Source organism: Canis lupus, chromosome 8 (assembly GCF_048164855.1).
Source record: "Canis lupus baileyi chromosome 8, mCanLup2.hap1, whole genome shotgun sequence".
Classification (NCBI taxonomy): domain Eukaryota; kingdom Metazoa; phylum Chordata; class Mammalia; order Carnivora; family Canidae; genus Canis; species Canis lupus.
In genome coordinates this window covers 67,945,349-67,971,776 of record NC_132845.1, presented here as the reverse complement: position 1 = coordinate 67,971,776, position 26,428 = coordinate 67,945,349, and the positions used below count along the sequence as shown (strand labels likewise).

Sequence of the window (26,428 nt, the reverse complement as noted above, 5' to 3'; positions counted from 1 at the left end):
ACTTCCCCACCCAGTGCCCACAATCTGTACCAAGTGCTCTCCACCCCCCGCCCCCACCATTCCATACCTCCTACACTCAAAGATTTGGTACAATCATGTTTCCTTTATTCAAGCATATATTTTTGTCTTCCAGGGTATTCAAGGTAACATTATAGCAGATAAATTAATCCTGCCTCATGTGCACAAAAGAAGACCCTCTCCCTCCTGGCTGCTCTGCCTTTTTAGGTGACCTACCTCTCCTTGGCTGACCCATTGTTGTAACGCCACACGTCTACTTCAGCTGTGGTAACTAAACAGTGGGAATTGGGCTCTGTGGCAGCAGTTGGAAAGTGTCGTGACAGAGTTGGAATCCCAGAAGCTGCACTCCTACTTACTCTTTCAAGTTGATGGCCTTGCCTTTCTCTGCCTCCTTCCTCAGGTTGTTCACCAACACATCTCCATACTGGCCAATGATGGGGAACATCTACACACAAAGTACACCACCTGAAGTTAAATCCAAAACCCGAGTACTAGAATGACATGACTTTCACAAGCATGTAGCTATAAGGGACATTTAATAACAAATTTTATCATATTTCTTCCAGGAGATGAAGATAAAAGACTATTTTTAGGAAGCCCAAATGCAGCAGATGGACTATGATCTCATTTTATATTTATTCCCAGGTGTATTCCTTTACTTCCTAATTAAAAGTCTTCTTCTTTTCTTACTTCCTTGAGCTTTCCAGTGGTGAAGGTTGGAGACAGCAAAGTTCGTATTCTCTTCCACTCTTCATCCTCAGACAGAGAGATCGCACTTTTCATAAATCCCACTGGACCAAGAGTCTAGAGTCAAAGCAAAACATTTTGCCCTAAATAAGTTTTAGAAGTCTCAAAGGTTGCGGAAAGTTTGTTAAATGGGAAGAAATTATTAAACAAATCTTTAGTGACCATTGACTTAGTAGAAGGGCTTTTGCCAGATGCTCGATACATATTTGTTCCCAGTGCAGTGCTTCCTGCAAGGCTGAAGGCGGCATCTAGCTACCTGTAGTATTTCCAGCCCTTATATTCCAATCTCCTTTTCGGTGTAAATGTGGTATGGGAAAATTTGGTAGGGAAACCACTCCTTCAGGGGAATTCACATGATTAACACCTACTATATTCTCCTAAGCTGTGCAGAATGGAATTGGATTGATGGAAGATAGATAGCCTTGTCAACTGTAAGTTGCTTCTACCAGTTCTGTCTTTACATGTATCTAAAGCGTGAGTATCTCAAAAAAACAGATTTCTTGATATGGTGGGTTTTATAGAAAAAAAATGTAGTTAACACTAAAAAAGATTAGGAATCCATTTGCTATTATGAAGAAATGATGCAATTACATGGAAATCTTTCCCCCCTGTATTGTCCCCAAAGAGACAGAAGGAAAAAATATAATTATATTTCTTAGCTTAGGACTGGCCTACAAAGCCAACCAGCTGGAAACTTTCCTCCAGCTTCCAAAACCATATTTTTTTTTCTGGGTCCAGCACTCTATTTTATTTCTTTAGAATATCAGTTGCGGGCAGCCAGGGTGGCTCAGTGGTTTAGCACCTCCTTCAGCCCAGGGCGTGATCGTGGAGACCCAGGGTCGAGTCCCACATCGACCTGCATGTGGGATCCCTGCATGGAGCCTACTTCTCCCTCTGCTGTGTCTCTCTCTCTCTCGAGTAAATAAATAAAATCTTTAAAAAATAATTATAATAAAAGAATATCAGTTGCAAAGCTGTTCTGATGTTTAAAAAACATCAACTCTTTTCTCTTTGAAGACAAAATGATGCATTAAATTCAGTAAGACACCTTGCAAATTCGACACATGACATTTATGGTTTGGAAAAAGTCATGTACTACTGAAATAAATGTTTGACTGAGAAATACAAAATTAATTTAAACTGAATCTGTCCAGTGGTTGAATTTTTTGGTACATTTTTTATTGGAGTTCGATTTGCCAACATATAGTATAACACCCAGTGCTTGTCCCATCAAGTGGCCCCCTCAGTGTTTGTCACCCAGTCACCCCAACCCCCCATGCCCAATTCTCCTTCCACTACCCCTTGTTTGTTTCCCAGAGTTAGGGGTCTCTCAAGTTCTGTCACCTTCTTTGATATTTCCCACTCATTTTCTCTCCTTTCCCCTATAATCCCTTTCACTATTTCTTATATTCCCTGAATGAATGAAACTATATAATACTTGTCCTCCGAATGACTTACTTCACTCAGCATTACCCTCCAGTTTTATCCACGTTGAAGCAAATGGTGGGTATTTGTGTTTCTAATGGCTGAGTAATATTCCATCATATATATATATATATATATATATATATATATTTATATATACCACATTTTATTTATCCATTCATCTTTCGATGGACACCGAGGCTCCTTCCACAGTTTGGCTATTGTGAACATTGCTGCTATAAACACTGGGGTGCGGGTGTCTCGGTTTTTCACTACATCTGTATCTTTGGGGTAAATCCCCAGAAATGCAGTTACTGAGTCGTAGGAGTCGTAGGGTAGTTCTTTTTTTAACTCTGAGGAATCTCCACACAGTTTTCCAGAGTGGCTATACCAGTTCACATTCCCACCAAGAGTACAAGAGGGTTCAGATGTTTCCAAAATCATTTCACAATAAAAACTCATAGACTAAGAACAGAGGAACACTTCAACTTAATAAAGAGCATCATAAAATTTTATGCCTAATGACGAAATCACCTCAATGATGAAAGACTGACGTGATATTATCAAGATTATGAGACAGGTCACTCATCCTCTGTCACTCCACAAAGAACAACAATTAGACAGCTATCTACAAGCAAAAATAGGCCTAAGAGCTATGAGTCCATTTAAGAAGTTTCAACAGCACAGTGATCAAAATCCTGAAGATATAGCAGCATGTCCACAATAGCCAAACTGTGGAAGGAGCCTCGGTGTCCATCAAAAGATGGATGAATGGATAAAGAAGATGTGGTATATATATATATATATATATATATATATATATATATATATACAATGGAATATTACTCAGCCATTAGAAATGACAAATACCCACCACTTGCTTCAACGTGGATAGAACTGGAGGGTATTACGCTGAGTGAAGTAAGTAAATTGGAGAAGGACAAACATTATATGGTCTCATTCATTTGGGGAATATAAAAAATAATGAAAGGGAATAAAGGGGAAAGGAGAGAAAATGAGTGGGAAATATCAGTGAGGGTGACAGAACATGAGAGACTCCTAACTCTGGGAAGTGAACAAGGGGTAGTGAAAAGGGAGGTGGGCAGGGGGATGGGGTGATGAGCACCGAGGGGGCACTTGACAGGATGAGCACTGGGTGTTATGCAATATGTTGACAAATCGAACTCCAATTAAAAAAGTATACCAAAAAATCCTGAAGATAACTACAAAAAAAGTAGAGAAAATAGCTTCATTTTGCCTGCATCACTCCATGACCCAGGCCAGCACTGCTCAGCATCAAGAGGATACTCCTTGACCTGAGATACTTCCCAGTCCTGGGGAACAGCAGAGGACCAGGTGGTGAGAACATTAGACTCAGCCCTTCAGGACATGATACAAATGACCTGCTTTAGTTTCAAACCTCCAGAGATCGGCAGAGTTGACACATCTAGACATGGCTAGGATCAAAGAAGACCAAGACTACCAGCATTAGCCATGTGGCATGAGTGACCATGATTCTCTGAGTCCTTTACTGCAGAGGACCCTAGCAGCCTTAACTGCTTGAGAACCAACAGCCAGCCCAGCACTGTGTACCCTCTAAGATGTTGTTACTGATATTCCCACAGGTTTTCACATTTGCAGACTCCAGCTGCCCCAGACTCTTGCTTAGTTCCATCTACTCTCCCTTGAGTCACCTCAGCAGTGCCACCACCTATACCCTGAGCCTCAGAATCTCACCAAGGGAGCCTTGGCATATGTACAACATCATCCCAGGCCCATTAGCTTTCAGGTACCTGAGGCCATGCCTGACACCTGTCACTACACTGAACTGGCGCATGAGACCACAGCTAAACCCTGAATTTTATATCTACAAACTGCCAGTCCAAACTCCAGTCATGAACCCTCACTGCTGAGCATACAGTAGTGGCTAACCATAAAGCAACATGAGTGCACACAGAAAGCCCAGGCACGCAAAGTTACCTGGGTCCCACAGTTGGTCACAGTCCCCACTGCTCACCACAGCCCTGTTGGGGTATGTGCTTGCTTGCAGCCCCACAGCTGAGTGTGTGCATTGCATCAACTCTTTTTTTAAGAGATTTTATTTATTTATTCATGAGAGACACACACAAAGAGAGAGAGGGAGGGAGGGAGAGAGAGGGAGGGAGGGAGAGAGAGAGAGAGGCAGAGACACAGGCAGAGGGAGAAGCAGGCTCCATGCAGGGAGCCCGACGTGGGACTTGATCCCAGGTCTCCAGGATCACATCCAGGGCTGAGGGCGGCGCTACACCATTGAGCCACCAGGGCTGCCTTATTGCACCAACTCTTGCCACTCTTCTCCTTCCCTGGTCCCATGGCCCTGGATCTGGTGGTGTTGCTGAAGGCCCTGCAGCTACTAAGAACCCTCCACTGTACTTGCTGTTAAGGATCATGCAGTTGCTGATATTATGGCCCCCCCAAATCCTGAACCAACCATGACCTCTTGGATTATTTCAAATTATCCAGTCCAAGAGGGGGGGTGGAGGGAAGGAAAGAACTTGGGGGAAAAGCCTACAGGACTTATAGGACACCATAAAGTGAAACAATATTCACATTATGGGAACCCTAATAGAAGAAAGAAGTGGGCAGAATGCTGACTTAAAGGAACAATGGCTGAAAGCTTCTCAAATCTAGGGAAATATATGGAAATCTTGGGATATGAAGGTTAGAGTTCCCTATCAGATTTAATCCCAAAAATACTTCATCAAGACATTGTAATAAAACTAAAATAAAAAATTAAAGACTAAGAAAAAATCGTGAAAGCAGTATGAGGAAAGGAGCTCATCACCTACGAGGTAACACCAGGAGGCTATCCGTGGATTCCTCAACAGAAATCTTGAAAGCCAGAAGAGAGTGAGTGATTTATTCAAAGTACTTTAAAAAATATCAATCAAGAATACATTACCTTTAAACAAAAAATTTTAAAAAGGAATACCTTACCCAGAAAAACAGAGCTTTCAGAACTGAGAGATATTTCCAGACAAACAAATGTAGAAAGAACTCATCATAGGGATGCCTGGATGGCTCAGCAGTTCAGTGACTGCCTTTCACCCAGGGCATGATCCTGGTGTCCCGGGATTGAGTCCCACATCGGGTCCCTGCATGGAGCCTGCTTCTCCCTGTGCCTGCGTCTCTGCCGTTCTCTCTCTCTCTCTCTCTCTCTCTCTCTCCCCCATGAATAAATAAATAAAATATTTTAAAAATATATAAATAAAAAAATAATTCATCATGACTAAATCTGCCTTACGAGAAATACTAAAGGGAATTCTTCAAGCAAAAAAAAAAAAAAAAGGACACTTGCTAGTAACATGAAATCACATTAAAGTATAAATCTCACTAGTAAATGTAAATATATAGTCAAATTCAGAACACAGTGATATTGTATTAAGATATGCAAATCACTTATGACTAGTGCAAAGTTAAAAGACAAATAATTTTGAAAACTCTAGCTAAAATAATTTGTGCACAATATAAAAATATGTAAATTATGACAACAAAAATATAAAACTGGTGGTGAAGGAGTAAAAGCATTGAGATTTGAATGTAATCAAAGCTAAGTTCTTATTAGCTTAAATAGATGGTTATATGTAAGATGTTTTATGTAAGCCTCCTGGTAACTGCAAAGCAAAAAATCTAGAGTAGATATGGAAAGGATAAAGAGAAAACAATCAAAGCATGTCATTATTTTTAAAAAACCATGAAATTACAAGAGAAGATAGAAAGAAGAGACAATTGATCTATGAAACACCTGGATTAATGAAATGACAATAGTAAATACTTACCTACCAATAACTACTTTATTTTTTTTTTTTATTGGTGTTCAATTTACTAACATACAGAATAACACCCAGTGCCCGTCACCCATTCACTCCCACCCCCCGCCCTCCTCCCCTTCTACCACCCCTAGTTCGCCAATAACTACTTTAAATGTAAGTGGACAGATGAGTGGATAAAGAAAATGAAATATTACTCAGGCTTAAAAAGGAAGGAAATCTTGCCATTTCCAAACATGGATGAACCTGAATAACATGGACAACAGGGTAGGAGCACTAAACCAGACACAGAAGGACAGGTATTCCGTGATCTCACTTATAAGTGGAATCTAGAAAAATAAAGTCAAGCTCAGTACCAGGGGGTAGAATGGTAATTATCACAGACTGGGAGGAGGGCAAAGGACAGATAGAAATCAAGCAGTACAAACTTTTAGTTATAAGATGATAAGTTCTGGAAACTGAATATATTGCATGGTGATATTAATCACTAATAATGTGCTGTATACTTGAATTTGCTTTAAAAGCAGATCTTAGGGGCACAAGGGTGGCTCAGTGGTTGAGAGTCTGCCTTTGGCTCAGGCATGATCCCAGGGTCCTGGGATTGAGTCCCACATCAGGTTTCCCATGGGGAGCCTGCTTCTCTCTCTGGCTATGCCTCTGTCTCTCTCTGTGTCTCTCATGAATAAATGAATAAAATGTTTTTAAAAAATAAAATAAAAGTAGATCTTACATGTTCTTACCACACACAAGACACACATATACAAAGTAAATCTGAGTGGTGATTGATCTATTAATTCATTTGTCATAATCACTTTACAATGTATACATAAATAAAAACATCATGCTTAAATATATACAGTTTCCATTATAAAAATACGTATTAAAATGTTTAAATGGTTTCAGAACAAAAAAAAAGTCCACTCCCACCACTCCTATTTTTTTTTTCCACCACTCCTATTTTTAACATCATACTAGAATCCTAGCTAATGCAATAAGACAAAACAAAGAAATAAAAGGCATACAGATTAGAAAGATAAAAATTGGAGTGTTCCTATTTCAGGTGACCTAATTGTCAATGTAGAAAATCTTGAGGAATATGAAAAAGAACTTGAGATGTGTATTTAACAAGATATATATGGTTTTCCTGTGCTGAGAACTAAATGTTGGTGAAAAGAATCAAAGAAAACCTAAATAAACACATATTGTGTTTGTGCATTGAAAGACATGACATAGTAAAGACATAGATTTTGCACAAATGATTGGTAGGTCTAAATCATGTCTTACAAAATCCTGGCAAATATTATATAAACACAGATAGGCTAATTCTAAATTTGGAAAGGCAAAGGAGCTAGAATACCTAAAACAATTCCAACAAAAATAAAATGGGAGGAATCACTGTTCATGACGTTGAGACTTACTATATAGCTATGGTAATCAAGAGACGGTGGCACCAGTAGAAGGATAGATACAGAGATCAATGAACAGAAGAGAATGAAAAATAGGTACACACACACATAGGCCCAACTCAGTTTTGATACTGGTAGAAAAACAATTCAATGGAGGAAGTACAGCCTTTTCACAAATGGTGCTGGAGCACTTAGACATCCATAGGCCAAAACCAAAGATCTTTGACCTAAACTTCACATCTCTCATTAACACTAAAAATTGACACAAAATGTTAAATGTGAAACATAAGAAGATATGAGTTTACACTATAAATATAAAACGTAAAACTATATACTTAAATGTAACACATTTGCTTGGAGAAAATCCTTGAGACTTATGGCTAGGTGAAGATTTTTCAAACTTGATGCTTAAGTCACAATCCATAAAAGGAAAAGAAAGGATAAAGTAGCCTTATCAAAATAATTTAAGAAGTGTTTGCTCTGCTGAAGACTCTGAGTCAATGAAAAGACAAGTTACACACCATGCCTATTAAAGAATAGGAAGAAGGAGAGTTCCAGGGGTGGAACAGCTCTGTAACATCCTTGGAGTGGTGGATTCAAAAGTCTACATGTAAGATAAATGTTCAGAGAGCAGCACACACACACACACACACACACACACACACACACACACATACACAAATGAGTACATATAAAACTGTTGACAACTGAGTAAGCTCTGTGGCTGGAACCAATGTCAATTTTGACTTGGACCTTGTACTATAGTTATGCAGGATCTTACCTTAGAGGAAACAGCTTGAAGGTTACATGGGACATCCTGTGACAACTTCTTGTGAATCTATTCTTATTTCAAAATAAAAGTTTTATGAATAACTATGTAAATTTAAAATAAACCCATGCCTACCCGCCGGTTTGTGAAGACAGAATAACATTCTTTCACTAGTACTGTTTTGATCATGTCCGGATCTGTGATAGCCAGCACAGGCTGTCGCCCATCATAAAACCTGTGTTGGGAAAACAGATGTGATTATACGTAACATGTTAGTTTTTGCAGCTGCAGCCATGCCTAGCAGTCCAGACTTTTATCCTCATGGTACCTAATCCATTCTCTGAGATTAGGGTTAGAAATAACATTAGAACATTTATTGAGTATACATGCGTACGTGGATAGTTCCTGGACCATTCTCCACGGTTTTTTCTATGTTTAAAATATCTCAAATATTTTAGAATTATGTCAAGCATTTCAAATAATTTATCAAATATTATTAAAGAGGAAGTTAGGTTGGTAAATAACTGAAGGCAAGTAAATCATCTAGGAACAGAAAAAAAAAAAAAAAAGGAGAATCCACCTACCCAGTCACTAAAAATTGTAATGTTGAAGATATATCAAACACATGAAAGGCATGTGATAGAATATTAGATGAAGATTGTGCACACACTAATCACACATATGGAAGATGTGTCTACAAATGAAAAGACTTAGAATGCTCAAAAAGCGATGGCAATATTATAAATTATATCCTTGCCCTATTTTCTAAAATATGCTTCCTAGTTACATTTGAAAGGAAATATTATTTTAAATCTTAAGAGAGGTCCTTGAGAGCATTAAATCAGAAAAATTTGATACAAAAATAGAATTTAAAAACACAGAAAAACACATATAACTCATTTTAGATATATTTCTTTTTTATTGCTTATATTTTTTCATATATGTGGGTTCCAAGTGGAAGTTCCTTGGGCTTCATGTAGGTGACAACCCATAGCATTAGGGCAAGCCAACTTTTGGATATGTCTCACACAAAGCTGACTGTATGTGATCTGTCCAAATCCTGTCTGACTTCCTGTCTGTCAGTATGATCTACCTGTTAATAGGAATCTGTCACCAGCATGAGGTTATTATAAGCTTAGTTACACCATAAATAAAATTTCTTTTGTTTCCACTTAAATCATTTGCATTTATTGAAACATAGTGAAAGATTTTCCACAAGTCTCCTGTTATTTCTTTGACATCACAGAGGAATCTCAAATGGTTTTGTGATCACATCTAAAATGGATGAGATCGCTACACTAAATGCTACTATCTCAAATGGCATTCTAAAATTCAGAAGGTTTCAGGGGTGAAGACAACATTTAGTGTTGATGCAGTGATAGAAATTACTGAGGGGGCACTTATGTCAGCTCTTCCAGCAGCCTGATCATAAGTCTTGGATGATTCCCCTTGTCTCATCATGTTCGTTCAAAACATGTGGATGGACAAGGAACAGTGGTTTTGTGTTACTCTTTATATTCATCCCTAATATTGTTTCCACTACCAGTTAAATTCAGATTCTTGGGACCCAGCCCACATCCTTCAGATTTGGCATTCCTGGGGATGGAAACGAATCTGCATTTCTTTATACATTTTTTAATCTTTATTTTTACATTTTTTAATCTTTATTTTTACATTTTCTAATCTTTAATTTAAATTCAATTTGCCAACATATAGTATAACACCCAGTACTCATCCCAACAAGTGCTCTCCTCATTGCCTATCACCATCCCCCCTCCACCTCCTCTTCCTCAACCCTTTACTTGTTTCCCAGAGTTAGGAGTCTCTCATGGTTTGTCTCCCTCTCTAATTTTTCCCACTCAGTTTCCCTCCTTTCCCTTATAATCCTTTCACTATTTCTTATATTCCATGTATGAGAAAAACTATATGATGATTGTCCTTCTCCGATTGGCTTATTTCACTCAGCACAATACCCTCCAGTTCCATCCACTGGAAGCATCCATTGAAGCAAATGGTGGGTATTTGTCTCTGAAACATTGGGACACCTGCACCCTGATGTTCATAGCAGCAATGTCAAAAATAGCCAAACTGTGGAAAGAGTCACGATGTACTTTGACAGATGTATGGATAAAGAAGATGTGGTACATATATGCAATGGAATATGACTCAACAATCCTTTTTTACTCTTGTAAAAAAAACAAGAGCATTTTTAACAAGCTCTCCTAGGAGGTCTTATCCACAGCCAAGATGAGAACCAAGTACTAAGGACAGAACTGGGGCTACAGATGTAAGACTGGATCCATCCAGATCTGATAAGTACTGAATATAGGAAGGGGCAGTGGAGCTGAACCAGGGTGATTCAGAGATCTATCTTCTTTCAGCTCCATCATGTTGCTATGGGCCATGCCACTCAGAGACATTCGATTTCTAAGGATGTGATCAGAGAAGATAAAGAGGTGCAGAGTGATACAACACTGGCTGTGATCATCACATCACCACACTATACTCCCTAGGTCTGGTTCATACTTAGACCCGCACACCTGGTAACACATGGGATTTCAGGAAGGGAGACTCAGAAGCTTTACCACAGCAGGCTTCATTCCTAGTGGCTCTCAACAAACTATCTACACCACGGGGGCCTCATCACAACAAGCCTATCCAATAGAAAGTTCCAGAATACTCACCCCCACATTCTTCCATACTTACTAAAACATTTCATGTCAAAAACATAAAAACCCTGCAAGAAGAAACAAAACATATTACTCACCTAAATGTTTAAGCCCTATGTGTAACAGGGACCAATATGACTTAGATTGCATGAAATAAGGCTTACTACCTCCCACTGGCAGAGGGAAGCTCTGATTTATAGGCATCTTACAGGAAAGGAAAGAAAACAGAAGAGATCCTGGAAGAGAGAATTTCAAGTCCCTCTTGAATTCTCTATGAGTATTGTAGATACTGGACATCTTACCCTGTCTCTGAGGACTGTGTAACCCCTGTCTGTCTGATGTGTTTGGCTTGTGTGTGTCTTTTCTCTAAATCTCAGAACCCTCTGAAATACTACCTCGGAGCCACATGGGAAAATGGGAGCTGAGGAAAGTGAGCATGGCCTCCACATGCTGAACACCCAGTTACCACTCTGTTCATTGATCAATATGAGCCCTATGAGATGTCAGTGGATTTAGGGTATTAAGACACCAGCAGCCTCTTTTAATCTAGCAGTTGTACAAATTCTAACACTATTGTTGACTGAACAAATGAGAGATGAATGAATGAATGACAAGGTGGAATCCCGTTCCGGTCCACCATCTCAACATGGAAAGAGGGGATAATGCCACCACTCAACAAAGGGCAAAACAAACTAAAACCCTTGATATGACTTTTCACTTCTATCACTTAAAACAAAACAAGACACTTCCTGTCCCTAAGTTTCAACTGTGATTTTGATGTTTTAACCATGAAAACAGGGTCCCATAAATGTGGCTCTTGGGATATAGGTACTAAGGAATTGATCTAGGGCAAGTGGAAAAGAAATTATTGCTTTTTTGGAAAGAAAAAGCCCAGGAAGTTCTGAGACAGTAATTGGGCAACGAGGGTCTCAGCAGGGAGAACTGAGATCTGGGAAACAAGCCTCACATCTGTGGGAAAAGAACTCCACACCAGAAAGCAGCCTGCAGATGAGACTCTGCCTGCTGGCCTTCTGGACGTGAGCTCCTAACCTTCTATGCAGGGCCTGAACCTTGGATGAGGCACCAAAGCTGGATTAGCCACAACAGCTCTATGAACATCAGTCTGTGTGTCTTCTAGTACACTCCATTCAGTATATTAACTTCTTAATAAATTTGTCAAAGCATTTCTTTTCTGGTGATTTTGTATAAGTGGTTCTACCTTTGTATGAAAAACAACATATATACACACAACTCATTCAAAGGTTAAATTCTTTGGGTCAAGGTCAAGACAAGTACCATCTGCCCTTACCAAATCTCCCTCCCTCCTCAACTCACCCAGAAGTTACCTACAATGAAGGTAGAGAAGTAAAGCAGAGATCTCTGGTTCAACCTCTCAAATCCCAAGAGATGTCACCATTAGCAAAAGGAGAGTTAGGGCTTGGAAATAACTGCAGAGGCTTGGCAATTCTTGTGAAAATTCAACGATGTGCAAATTCCCCAAAGGTGAATCTTGGGCTTCCCAATAATCCGAAGTTCCAGAGCTATCCAGGAAAACAAAAGGCTACCCAGAGCTTGTACGGTGAACATAAAGGTCTCACTCTGGCCTACAGCTTAGTGGACCACTAGCATGGACCCCCTTGATGCTTTTCTTCTCATACAGTATGATTATGCTCTCCTAGGAATCTGTACCTGCCAGAAACAAAAAGCCTCTTCACAATGCTAACAAGCTCGAATGTCAAGTTCCGTGTTGAATTAGCCAGAGAACTGGGCTGCCCACTGTGGCAAAACCTGAGGCTCAGAACAACAAACAATAATGCCCTGGGGTAGAACTAGCCATGTACTGTGTGCAGCCACTGACACCATTTATGGGAAGTCTGAAACCTAAGCACTTCCTCATGAGGAGGAGCATTTTTATTATGAAACTAAGCTGTGATTTGCAACCACAAGAAGAAAAAGAGGGAGATCAAACACTTACATTACGGTAGCCCAGAGCAGTTCCCACAAAAGGCAGAGGTGTTGGCCCAGGAATTCCCAGCTTCCTAAAAATCCCATGTGTGTAGGTCCCATACCTACAAAGTGAAAAGAAAGCCAGGTCACAGGGATGGTGGAATAGATGCTGGAGCTAGCCAGTCATTGACAGAGAACTGGGACAGGCAAGGGAGGGAGGTAACACGCAGGCAAGAAATAATGATAGCAATTTCAATGACAGTAACACACTTATTCATCATCTCCTTTGCCACCTTCACTATAAGACTCATGGAACAGGATAATTAGCTAAGAGCAGCTGAAAGCTTCATAGTCACAATCCTAAAGTGAAGATTTAATAAGTGTTTCAACAGTTGAGTGTGGAAAAGGTTCCTAAAAGGTTTATGCCAACTTCTTCCAGGAATTTCACTCATGCTTATTTAATAAATGATTCTTCCATAACTTTCTCTAGAGTGGAAGAGAAAAAAATTCTTTCTGCTCCAAAGATGATATTTTGCTTAATTATATTCACTCAGTGATAGAATGTTCATAAGAGCCTACTGTGAAAATGTTGATACAGCTTGCTCAAAGACTTCTGTGATTTTCCTTCCTTGTAGGACCTATCACTGTGTGAGATCTGGTCCTTCTTAATTATCTCTTCACTGAGACACTTTGAGCAATGACACTCTTGTCATTTCTATACAATGAAAACTGTGTCCAAGGCTCCACTGACCTCATAGAAAAGTGAGATACTTTTAGCTCTACCCAAGTATCTGTTGTCAGGCACTCTGGTTCTCTTGAGCTACAGAGAAGGGGGACTGACAAATATGTGCCCTAAATGATTCCATATAAAAGAATCGGTAAGGAAACAATCCACTTCCAAACCATTCTTCCCATCGTGGCATCAGGTCCTTCAATCTGTGATACTCACCTGCTCAGCACACTCCCAGGTACACTCATTTTCTTTTCAAGATGGTTACTCACATAGCAGTTAGTTTACTGAATCTGCGTGTCAACTATCTCAGAAACCCATTATGGATGGTGCTTCCTATGGCAGGTTTGCCTACAATCATCTTTCATGTGATTAGGTGTTGCTGAGAAATGACAGCATGGAAGAAGAAGAGAGGCTGAGGGAAGACATTGCCAGAAACCATTTTACCCATTAACCTGCTAGGCCTACAAGACTAACCCCATAAGGCAAATTAAGAAAGTATGGTGGGAAAGGATGAGGAGTAGAAATGGTTCAACAAGCCTATATGTGATTTCAGCTACAAGAGGGTTTTCCAAAGTCCTGATACCTCCAGTGGACAGCAGAATACATGCTATACAACAAAAATTAGTAATGACAAATGTTATTTTTTTAAAGATTTTATTTATTCATTTTTTATAATAAATTTATTTTTTATTGGTGTTCAATTTGCCAACATATAGAATAACACCCAGTACTCATCCCGTCAAGTGCCCCCCTCAGTGCCCGTCACCCATTCACCCCCACCCCCCGCCCTCCTCCCCTTCCACCACCCCTAGTTCATTTCCCAGAGTTAGGAGTCTTTATGTTCTGTCTCCCATTCTGATATTTCCCACACATTTCTTCTCCCTTCCTTTCTATTCCCTATCACTATTTTTTTAATAATAAATTTATTTTTATTGGTGTTCAATTTACCAACATACAGAATCATCCCGTCAAGTGCCCCTCTCAGTGCCCGTCACCCATTCACCCCCACCCCCTGCCCTCCTCCCCTTCCACCACCCCTAGTTCCTTTCCCAGAGTTACGAGTCTTTATGTTCTGTCTCCCTTTCTGATATTTCCCACACATTTCTTCTCCCTTCCCTTATATTCCCTTTCACTATTATTTATATTCCCCAAATGAATGAGAACATACACTGTTTGTCCTTCTCCGATTGACTTACTTCACTCAGCATAATACCCTCCAGTTCCATCCTCGTTGAAACAAATGGTGGGTATTTGTCATTTCTAATGGCTGAGGAATATTCCATTGTATACATAAACCACATCTTCTTTACCCATTCATCTTTCGATGGACACCGAGGCCCCTTCCACAGTTTGGCTATTGTGGACATTGCTGCTAGAAACATCAGGGTGCAGGTGTCCCGGCGTTTCATTGCATCTGAATCTTTGGGGTAAATCCCCAACAGTGCAATTGCTGGGTTGTAGGGCAGGTCTAATTTTAACTCTTTGAGGAACCTTCACACAGTTTTCCAGAGTGGCTGCACCAGTTCACATTCCCACCAACAGTGTAAGAGGGTTCCCTTTTCTCCGCATCCTCTCCAACATTTGTGGTTTCCTGCCTTGTTAATTTTCCCCATTCTCACTGGTGTGAGGTGGTATCTCATTGTGGTTTTGATTTGTATTTCCCTGATTGATGGCCAGTGATGCGGAGCATTTTCTCATGTGCGTGTTGGCCATGTCTATGTCTTCCTCTGTGAGATTTCTCTTCATGTCTTTTGCCCATTTCATGATTGGATTGTTTGTTTCTTTGGTGTTGAGTTTAAGGAGTTCTTTATCGATCTTGGAAACTAGCCCTTTATCTGATACGTCTTTTGCAAATATCTTCTCCCATTCTGTAGGTTGTCTTTTAGTTTTGTTGACTGTATCCTTTGCTGTGCAAAAGCTTCTTATCTTGATGAAGTCCCAATAGTGCATTTTTGCTTTTGTTTCTTTTGCCTTCGTGGATGTATCTTGCAAGAAGTTACTGTGGCTGAGTTCAAAAAGGGTGTTGCCTGTGTTCTCCTCTAGGATTTTGATGGAATCTTGTCTCACATTTAGATCTTTCATCCATTTTGAGTTTATCTTTGTGTATGGTAAAAGAGAGTGGTCTAGTTTCATTCCCTTTCACTATTAATAAAATGTTATTTTTAATTGTAATGAAGACCTTCTCTCTTTTCTGGAGGTTAGCCTTTAAGGCAGTAGAAATTCCAGATATTCTGTACAAATCCAGCAACTCTTATATAATCAAATAAAACTCCAAAACTGCATTAAGGGATCAGCAGAGGCACCTCAGCTGGGCCCAGCTGGGTGTTTGGATCCTTCCTCCAGAACAGTTGGACACAGGAGCACCAACTGCCAGGAGACGGGGTAGCCTCAGTCTCACCTCCATTCCTTCCTTGCCATCACCACCACAACAAATCGGTTCCTGTTTTGTTTCCTACATGAGCTCCCAATTGAGGCAAAACTAGTGAGTGATGTGTCCCAAGGAAAGATCTTGTCTAGTGTCTAGACCCACATGGCACCATATGTCATGGAGGATAGGCCAGGAAAATTTTTCTGATTCTTTCCAGCTTCCCTCTTCTCGGTAGATTAATATGGCTTTTGGTACAAATGAAAGGGTTAAAATAAAGCCACTCATTTTTATTGCCTTTACGTTGCATTGCATGCAGAGGGCACTGTCTACAGCTACTGAATCTTGGCTACACCAGTGTCTTCTAAGTCTACAGTGTTGTTTACCTGGTGATGACAGTATCCAGTGACAGCCCCACTGCCAGACAGACCACACACACTGTGACTTATGACTTACATGGTAACCCTGACAACTGGCTGCAAGCAGATGAGATGCTAACCCTGTGGTCCATTGATGACCACATCAACGATCCTGTGGGACCAGGATCAAAAAGAATCTCTGGGAGATCTGCTCTGAGGAAAGAATATTCTCCCGCTCCATCCCCAGTCCTACCTGGATGCCTCTCACATCAGTACTGGCTCAGTCTCGCTACTCCCCTGTGCTGAGAGGTTAAAATAACCTCCCGGGGATCCCTGGGTGGCGCAGCGGTTTGGCGCCTGCCTTTGGCCCAGGGCGCGATCCTGGAGACCCGGGATCGAATCCCACGTCGGGCTCCTGGTGCATGGAGCCTGCCTCTCCCTCTGCCTGTGTCTCTGCCTCTCTCTCTCTCTCTCTCTCTCTATGTGACTATCATAAATAAATAAAATTAAAAAAATATTAAAAAAAAATAAAATAAAATAACCTCCCGGTCACATGTATTTAAAAATATATATGACCTATATCGCAGAACTACGTGTGTGTACACTAATTTCATATCCTCAACATCACTCTAGAAGATGTAGGTTATTTACACTCCTTTGTAGTAAAGGCTGAACCAATAGCCCTCTTGTATCTTTCAGAAAGAACATGCTGGAAAGCGTCTTATGTCAGAAAAAATCTATAATTAAATAGAATGAGATTAAACCACATGAATTGGGCAGCACGGGTGGCTTAGCAGTTTAGCACCGCTTTCGGCCCAGAGCCTGATCCTGGAGACCCAGGATCAAGTCCCACATCGGGCCCCCTGCATGGAGCCTGCTTCTCCCCCTGCCTGTGTCTCAGCCTCTGTGTGTGTGTGTGTGTGTGTGTGTGTGTGTGTGTGTCTGTCTGTCTGTCTCTCATGAATAAATAGATAGAATCTTTTAAAAAAAATAAACCACATGAATTAATCTTAAACGTCATCACACAAAAAATGTGTTGCCATAGCACCAGGGAATCCTAACCTTTCTCTCAGGAAATGAAAATGAGGTTTTCATGTTCTATGTTCTTGTCCTCATGATTTCCTATTGTTAAAGAAAGTGAAATTGAAACAGAGGTGAAACGTGACATGGACGGTCCGTCCCTACCCACACTGTGAAACTCAGTCTTTCCCAAACTGCTCCATGATGCTGGTAATCCCACCACTGAAAGGAATTCATATGCTAGATGTTTGGATTCCTCCTCCAGTATTGTAATATAAAGGCAAAAACATATTTAAAATCCAAATTGGCTTTCAGGGCTCTTTCTTGTGGCTACTGGCAGATTTCATATTGGGGGTAAAGAAATCTCTATACTGATGTTAACCCTCCCAGAGACTAGAAGGAAAAGTTGAAATGAATAACATTTTAAGAAATCTGCCAAGTCTCCTCAGCTGTAAAGATGCTCATTTAGGGGTAAGGAGTACTGTATATTATGGGGGGTAGGGGTGGGGAATGGTAAGTAGAAGCGCAGAAAAGAGGGAAGAGACCTTTGGGAAGAAGAAGATGAGACATCCTCAGCCCTCCTCCCCCAAAGACTGGTTGCACCAGGTGCCTTGTGTATATGATGCCTGGTGGTGGAGTGAGGGGAGCAGGAGCCACATGAGTGACACAAGCCCAATTCTTCTATAATGTCTCTTATAACAGACAGAAAGGAGAAGGTGAAGATAGTAAGACAAAGACCTAAGTCACTCCCTCTACCTCCAGAATCGTCACAGCTTGGAAAAGGGATGAGGACCCCAGAGCACAGGGACCTGTTGATTTTACCGTGCCTCAGCCAAATTCTACTTAATTAAACCAGGTCCCAATATATAGGCAATCAGAAGATCATCCCTAGGAGGAAATATCACTCTACCTTCTAGTTACAGAAGTTGGAGTCCAGTGTGGGGAGCACTTTTTCAGCAGATTTGGTAAGGCCAATAACAACCTCTTACGTGTTCCTAGTATGTATGAAGCATTCAACACAAGCTACATCCCCTTTGTTAACACTTTTGATCTTCAAAACAGAAAAGGAAAACAGGGTAGAGGCTAGTTAGCAACCCAAATCAAGGATACAGAGGCAATGAGCCTGGAAAGTTACTCACAGATAGAGGAGCACCAGGCTGATAGCCAGAAGAAGCCAGGTTTCTGTGGAAAAGCTTGGGATCAAGTCCATGACCACTCGTCCTCTGTGAATTCTCTGTACTTTCACTCAGCGGTGTGTGCTAGTCTTTGCTGGCCTTTTGTGCAGAGCTTCATTCCCACTTGTGGGGATTCAGTGAGACTGGAATATATATATACAGAAAGGGGGCAGGGCTGGAGCTACAGCCACCAGAAGGGTGACATGTGCTCCACCAGCTGGCAACCCCCCAGCCATGAGCATTGGCAAAGTAAGGTAAACAATTCCATTTTGATCTCCCATGAGTTCATACTCTGTGGAAATCAATAAACAACTCAGTGTCATCAGTAATCTCAAAGGTTACAGAAACTCATTAAAATCACTGTCCTTAAAAAAAAAAAAAAAAAAAAAATCACTGTCCTTAACCCTCTAACCTGTCCTTGTCACCATGGTTCCCTGCACCCCTAAATATTTGAAATCCTTCAAACAAGCTAGGTCTACACATCTTTACCCATGTACTTTCCTCTGCCTACAAATGCTCCTGTGCCCCCTACAAGGATCCTACTCATCCTCCCACCCGGTTCCAATGGAATCCCCTCTGTTAGAGTCCTTCGTCACCAACTTACTTGAACAGACATAAGCACTTCCTTCTCTGGGAAATTCCTATTACCCCAACCCCAGTTCTATTGCTACCCTTTCTACCTTTGAGCCCCATTATGGTCTCACACCTACTTGCCTTACAGATAGAGAGCTTCTCAAGGGTGCAGTCTGGGTGTTCATCGACATTATGTCCCTAGTCACCTGCAAAGTGCTGTATGCTCAGAAGTTACCCAGAAAAGTTGGTAGAGTTGAGTTGGTAGAGGTGAAACTGCTAGGTTCCCTGTGTCCTTTCCATGTGGATCATTGGTGACCAGGCCACATTCCTGATGGGAGAGATCTGAGAACATAGCATCTGGAAATTGCACCTGCTCATTATCATCACTCTGACCCATGTTCTGTGTCTGCATGGCCTGAGAAACTGTGGATTATGTGGCATGACTCTGGAATCCCTGGGACAACACAGCCCTACAAATAGATAATTAAGAAAGAAGTGGCTGCAAGCTTGAATAGTAACAATGGGACCCAGGAAAAGTAGGAGAGAAAGTCCCAGGAATTCTGAAATATTTCTGCCCCTTTTGGTGCCTTCACTGGGCACCATTCAATAGGGTCATGATATTCCCTGTTTATAGATGTGGCAACTGAGACTCAGTGACTGCAATGAGCTTTCCAACAACCCATTGATCACAAGAACAAATTGTAAATAAGCAAACATGAAGAGAGACTGGAAAGTCTCCTGGGCTCTGAAACATCAGTATTCAATGCTTGCCCTTCCCTGGTAAGGGTCACTACATAAATAGTGAGATCCAGGCTGCAACAGCAAAGTGGTTAAATTTTTGTTCCTACCTCCACGGTGACCTGAACAGCAGCTATCTTGTGGGTCTTCCAGGACAAAGGACTCCGCCTCACATCAGCAGGAAAGACAGATGCTAGTCAAGATGGTAGTAAGGGTATTGTTGGGTGGGATCTGCCTCCCTATGTTCCCCAGCAGAGTACACAGAATACATGCAAACAAGGGAAGATTCCTGTCATCTGATAATCTGGACAACTTAATTCCTTCACATAAGCACAAAGCCTTTCTTATTTTACTTGGAAACCAAACCTCTGCGGAAACTAATATGCTCCAAAACCCATGCTCCACTATGATGATTTGTAACTAAGCCTAATATGAGCATCCACCTGCCCTATTTACCTCTGGTTCTGATCTAGCTGCTTGGAACCTGTCCCTGCAGTGATATGCTCGTCATAGCTGGGGACTAAAATTCAGCTGGCACTGAACCAATGCATATGCCCTTGTCTACACGGGGAAATAATAGAAGCATGAACTTTGTGTCCCATTCTTCTCCAGAAGGGGACACCTGACATGATGATATTTGCATTCTCAGAGCCCTGCAGAATGTGTGAAGGAAGACACTGTGTGTTGGAAGAATACCCCACGCACCCCGTGGCTGTCATCTACTCCTTCCTATACTAATACTCTCATCATGTACTTTCCATACTCTGCTCTAAATTCATGGGGTAGGGGGTACCTGCGTGGCTCAGTGGTTGAGCACCTGCCTTTGGCTCAGGTCATGATCCCGGGGTCTTGAGATCGAGTCCCCCATCAGGCTCCTCGCAGGGAGCCTGCATCTCCCTCTGCCTATGGCTCTGTCTCTCACTCTATGTCTCTCATGAATAAATTAATAAAATCTTCTAAAAAATAACATAATAAATTCATGGGTAAACATATAACTAAGACCCAGACATCATTCAGGTTGAAATTAGAAGAATCTAACATAATTATAGTACAGCCAAGGAAAAATAACTATCCTCCCTCCTTAACAGTGAAGGATTTATCTGCTTTCTCAGTTTCCCTAGGTACTGGACAAAACTGAATCTCAAATACCACTCAGAGAAATCTTAGGGCCCTGGCCATCTAATATTCCCATCCCTTTATATCTTGAGCCCATGCGGCACCTCTTCTCAGAATCTGGACCTGATTTCTACTGACCAAAAGAGAACTGCTCACAGCACAGGAGCCAGTGTTGCTCTGGAATGATTTGTGCATTAAATTCAAATTGCACAGATCATAATCTTGAGTGTGCAAAATGTGCAAAAAAGAAAGATTCTGTGTCTGTTCCTAAGCTGTCAAGCTCCCATTCTTCCCAGTAAGGCCAAACTTGACTTTGTCAATTTTCGATACCTAGGTGGTATCTGAGTTTTGGTGGCTGGGTCCTGTACTTTGGTGTGGAAGTGGTGATCTGTGGACAGTCCCAGCATTGGAGGAGGTGGGCTCCATTGTCATTAGATGTTGATTGGGCTCTACATCTGCTGCAGTAAATCCATGGGCCCAGCACTAAATGTTAAAAAGTCAAAATTCTTGTCTAATAAACCCAACACTCTAAAGGGATGAGAGACACTAAACAAATAACCACACAACTACTGAGCTATAAATCAAAACCTGCTATAAAGTAATGGTATTTGTGGGCAGCCCAGGTGGCTCAGCAGTTTAGCACCACCTTCGGCCTGGGGCGTGATCCTGGACACCCAGGATCAAGTCCCACATTGGGCTCCCTGCAGGGAGCCTGCTTCTCCTTCTGCCTGTGTCTCTGCCTCTCTCTCTCTCTCTCTCTCTGTCTCTCTTTGTCTCTCAAGAATAAATAAATAAAATCTTTAAAAAAAAAAGTAATGGTATTTGTTATATTGGTGACTTTGTCCAGCCAAATACCTGACCCTCACTGGCCCTTTAGAAATGTTCATTCAGTATGAACTCATAAACAGTTCAACACATGGCTGACAGAGGACAAGGGTTATAGAGTAACCCTAAATTATGCAATGTAGTCTGTTTCAGCAGGAAGAGGTGACATGAGTTCAAGTTTTAGTTCAAACATAATAAAAGGTTTAGAGTTTGCTGGATGTGGACTGCTTACTCTTTTCCTTCTTAGTGGTTGTGCTTAAATGGTTCTTACCTCTTGTCTATGAGAGGTATTGAGGTTGTATATGTTTAGAGACTTCATCATGGATTCTAATTGGAGCCTGCAGTGTTTATCCAGCTGTGTAAACAGGGAGAGGAACAGGACCATCACACCTCACTTCTCTCTACCCTCATGGGATATAACACCATAGGATGAGAACTCACTTGTCCTCCTTCTGGCGGGAAGAATTTGTCTCTAAATGGTTCCCTAAGTAGAGTAGAGTGCGTTATAGTTCAATAAAAGCTAAAACCCTAAAAAAACAAACAGCAGCAGTAAGGAGAGCTCATATCTTCCTTACAAATACAATGTGTTTATAAAATTTAGTTGGGACTTCCAGGTAGAATCAGGACAAGAGAGGAGAGTGAAGCATTCCACTTGAGGGCCAAATTGCCAAAATCTAACTAATCATATATATGATACACTTGATTTGAATACAATATTTTTAAAGTCAATATTAAATCAATAAGGGTTAAAATACCAACATTTTAAATAAAGACATGTTTACTAGGTGAACTTAATGTGAGTATTTCAGTACAAAAAAACAACGAGAGGGAGAAACCTAGGGAATAATTCCAGGAGTTCCACCAATAGGAGTTAGTGACCAATAGCAGTTTCCAGACAAAGAATAGAAACAATGAGAACACGGGACGCCTAAGTGACTCTGACTGTTAGTGTCCGACTTGATTTTGGCTCAGGTCATGATCTCAGTGTTGTGAGATCAAGCCCCATGTCTGGCTCCCCGATGGCATGGACCCTGCTTGGGATTATCTCTCAGCCTCCCTCTGCCCCTCCCCTTACCGCTTGCATGCATGTTCTATCTTTCTCTCTCAAAAAGAGAAAGAAAGAAAGAAAGAAAGAAAGAAAGAAAGAAAGAAAGAAAGAAAGAAAGAAAGAAGGGAATGAAGAGGAAGAAGAAAGAAAGAAAGAAAGAAAGAAAGAAGAAGAAGAAGAAGAGAGGAAGGAAGGAAAGGAAAGAAGAAAGAAAGAAAGAAAGAAAGAAAGAAAGAAAGAAAGAAAGAAAAGAAAAGAAGGAAGGAAGAGAAAGAAAGAAAGAAAGAAAGAAAGAAAGAAAGAAGAAGAAGAAGAAGAAGAAGAAGAAGAAGAAGAAAGGGAAAGAAAGAACGAACAAAAGAAAGAAAGAACGAACGAAAGAAAGAAAGAAAGAAAGAAAGAAAGAAAGAAAGAAAAGAAAGAAAAACACAAAAATTAAAAGTAGGAGACAAGAAAATATCTCTGGACTCAAGCAACAGTCTCCAGAAAAAAAGGTCAATATACAGCGTTGTCCAATATACAGCTCCAGGACACATGGGGCAAATTACATTTAGATATAAATTTGTTAAAACTATATAAAATCAGAAATGCAGTTCCTCCACCACACTGGCCACATTTCAAGTGTGCCATAGCCTCATGCAGCTGGAGGCAACCATATTGGATAAGACACATAGAGAACATTGCATCATTGCAGAAAGGCCTCTTGTGGGCCCCTGGGTGGCTCAGTCAATTCAGTTTCTGACTCTTGGTTTTGGCTCAGTTGCCATCTCAGGGTCGTGGAACTGAGCCCTCAGTCAAGCCTGGCACTCAGCAGGGAGTTTGCTTGGGATTCTCTTTCTCACTCTCTTTCTCTCTCTGAAAAAAAAATGTATTAATTAAAAAAAAACTCTTTGATAGCTCTGCCTAGAATAATGCATGACAGGAGAAACACGAAGGCACACCTCATGAACTTTCAGAACACCAAGGACAAAAAGAAGATTCCAAATGTTTGCAGAGAGAGTGAGGAGAGCAAGACACAGGTCCCATGCAAAGAATCAGAAACCAGAAGGGCACTGATCTTCTCAACAGTGATACTAGATACAAGTCTCTATGTCTTCAAGTTCACAGAGAAAATTCCAGCCCACCTAAAAGTCTATACTCAAATCATCCATCAAGTAAGTGAGTAGAGCAGAGATATATTCAGACATGCACATACTTAGGAAAAATTTACTTCTCTGCATCATTCTTCTGAAAACAACAGGAAGTCTCTGCCAAAATGAGGGAGAACATCAGAAAGAGATCAGAAAGAGTGAGGCACCACTAGTTTTTTTTATAACCACTGTAGTTAGTACTGTACAACTCTCTAAAGCATGTACATCTATACATTTGATTTTTAAAAATAAATTTTTAGCCTCAGTCCAGGTATCAGCTCCTCTCAACCCTCTTTGGTGACAAGTGTTCCTTCTCTGTACTCTCAAAGCATCATGCCTGACCTTCCACCATACTGAAACTGTCTATTCCTGGGTCTGAATTTTCCCCACCAACAGGGCCCATTTGGACCTGATCTGGAGCACTAAGTAAAAAATGTTTGTGGATCTAAACAAAAGCCGGAGCAAGAACCTTCCTGGTGACCTCTAAGGCATGTTTGAGGTTCAGATGAACTTTAGATAGCCGGTATTGGGAAATGCCCAAGTGACAAAATGATAGAGCTACTTGGTGAAGTCCATGTGCTGTTTCCAATATATGTTTCACAAACAGTCACAATGTTTTACTGAAGGCCAACTATGAGTTCAGCAGTGTGTAGTCTCCTCGAGGATAGTTGTGGGGTCAACATTAGTCACAAAGCCATCCCTATCCTTTGGGGGCCTACGGGCTCCATCCCAGCATTGGAACTAATGAGCTTGTCTGAAAGCAGCTCAACCTAGTGAGTGAGGCCACAGGTCAGACGGCTCCATCATTCCCATTCTCTTACCTTGAGCATGTCATTAACTTCTCCATGCCTCAGGTTTTTCAGAGGGTTGTTAGGAGGATTAAATAATAAATCTGTAAAATTAAGGCCTTGGACTCAAATAGTGAGAGTCTTTCCAGCTCTCTGATTCTTTCATCTTTGTTAATCAATCAAGTGTGTTATGGTTCCAACTGCAGAAATGAGAGACACACTGCTTCTGAAAACAAACAGATACTGAAAGAAAATGTAACCTTTTAACTTTTCATCTTTGACATTATTGTCCCCATGAGATGTTTCCTGTGGTGACAGTGGGGAGGGAGATTTCTTGTTCCCATAAAACAACTTCTTGGTCTCACTTAGGTAATGAGATTTTCCAAGTTCAGTCTTTCTGATCTTATCCCCCACTGCCCTTTCCCTGCTCCTCCCAGAATGAGCTCAGGATGTTCCTGGCTGGGAAGGTGGGCCTCAGAACCTCTCTCTGCCCTGGGCCTTACAGTGACACTTGCTTCCTGCTCTGGTTCTACAAAGGTCCTTATGATCTGTGACTATATCCGTGGTTCTATCAGTCCTGGGAGTTGCCCCCGCTGACCTGGGCCCTTCTCACTGGCACCCAGGATCCAGCCCCACCCTCCACCCAGCTTTGATGAGAGTGCAGGATCACTGCTGTAGGTCTCTTTGTCCTCCTGTGGTGGTCATGTACCGGCTCACAGACTCTCCCCATAGATCCTGGTGTAAGCTGAATTGTGTCCCCTCCCAATCTGTATGTTGATGTCTAACTCCCAGCAATTCAAAATGTGACTGCAGTTGGAGATGTGGCCTTTAAGAAGGAAATCAAAGTTAAATGAGATCTCTAGCATGGGCCCTAATCCAACATGAAGAGATAAGAACACAGACATCCACAGAGGGCAGACCATGTGAAGACACAGGAAGAGGATGGCCATCTGCAAGCCATGGAGAGAGGCTTTGGAAGGAGCCAAACTTGCTGAACCCATAATCTTGGACTTTCAGCCTCCAGAAATGTGACAGAATAAATTTCCATTTTTGGAGCTCCCCAGTTGGTGGTACTTTTTACAATAGGCCAACAAACTAAAACTGATCCATTCTTCTCTCGTGGGCTAGAGCAGGGGGCATGAGGCTCACTGGTTGTACAGTAATTATGTTTCAGTCTCTCGAATTAATTTATGAGATCCTCCTGTGTAGGAATCACAACTTCCTCATTTCTATATTCTTGGGGCCTAAGAGTGCTGTAACTGCCATGGTAATTTCAAAGGCAAAAGATGGAATAATCTTTTTTTGCACAATCACCTTCAAATATCAGTAAAATGGAGAGTACAGAAGTCACATACTCTGTAAACAGACCCACTAATTAACCATCAGTACCAGTTCTGGTTGCATAACAGAAAGGGTCATGAGGCTTAAAGATGTTATCCCCTTGCAAGTCACTGGAATAGGGAAGGTCAAGCTTTGGCCCATGTGGCCACAGCCTTGACAACATTGATACCTAGAGTTGATGACTTCAAGCCAGTACTTCCCTCTGGCTCTTAATTCAAGATGAGCCAATTCACCGAAACTGAAAGACATTAAGATCTAGCATACTCTATCACTCTCATTTTTCTGTTAGAGATAGAGGCATAACTCCACAGAAATGGAGAAAACACTAAAGTGGCCTTTTGGAAAAGCCTGCCAAAGCACTAATTATGCCCACAGAATGGGGGCAGCGGAGTGGGCCAAGAAAGGACAATGCAGGGGTTAGTTAGGT

The 26,428-nt window shown here is 41.2% G+C and overlaps 1 protein-coding gene across 1 annotated transcript in view; it reads right to left on the bottom strand.

Moving 5' to 3' along the window:
* LOC140638922 (cytochrome P450 3A12-like) overlaps positions 1-18,657 on the bottom strand; it is a 35,595-nt gene extending 16,938 nt beyond the window's left edge. The window contains exons 1-6 of the mRNA XM_072837027.1: positions 18,407-18,657; positions 12,819-12,912; positions 10,859-10,911; positions 8,310-8,409; positions 709-822; positions 375-463 (exon numbers count right to left, since the gene is read on the bottom strand). Coding sequence (XP_072693128.1) covers positions 375-463; positions 709-822; positions 8,310-8,409; positions 10,859-10,911; positions 12,819-12,912; positions 18,407-18,477 — 521 coding nt within the window. The 5' untranslated portion in view covers positions 18,478-18,657. The remainder of the gene's footprint in view (positions 1-374; positions 464-708; positions 823-8,309; positions 8,410-10,858; positions 10,912-12,818; positions 12,913-18,406) is intronic.
* Positions 18,658-26,428: the final 7,771 nt, after the last annotated feature.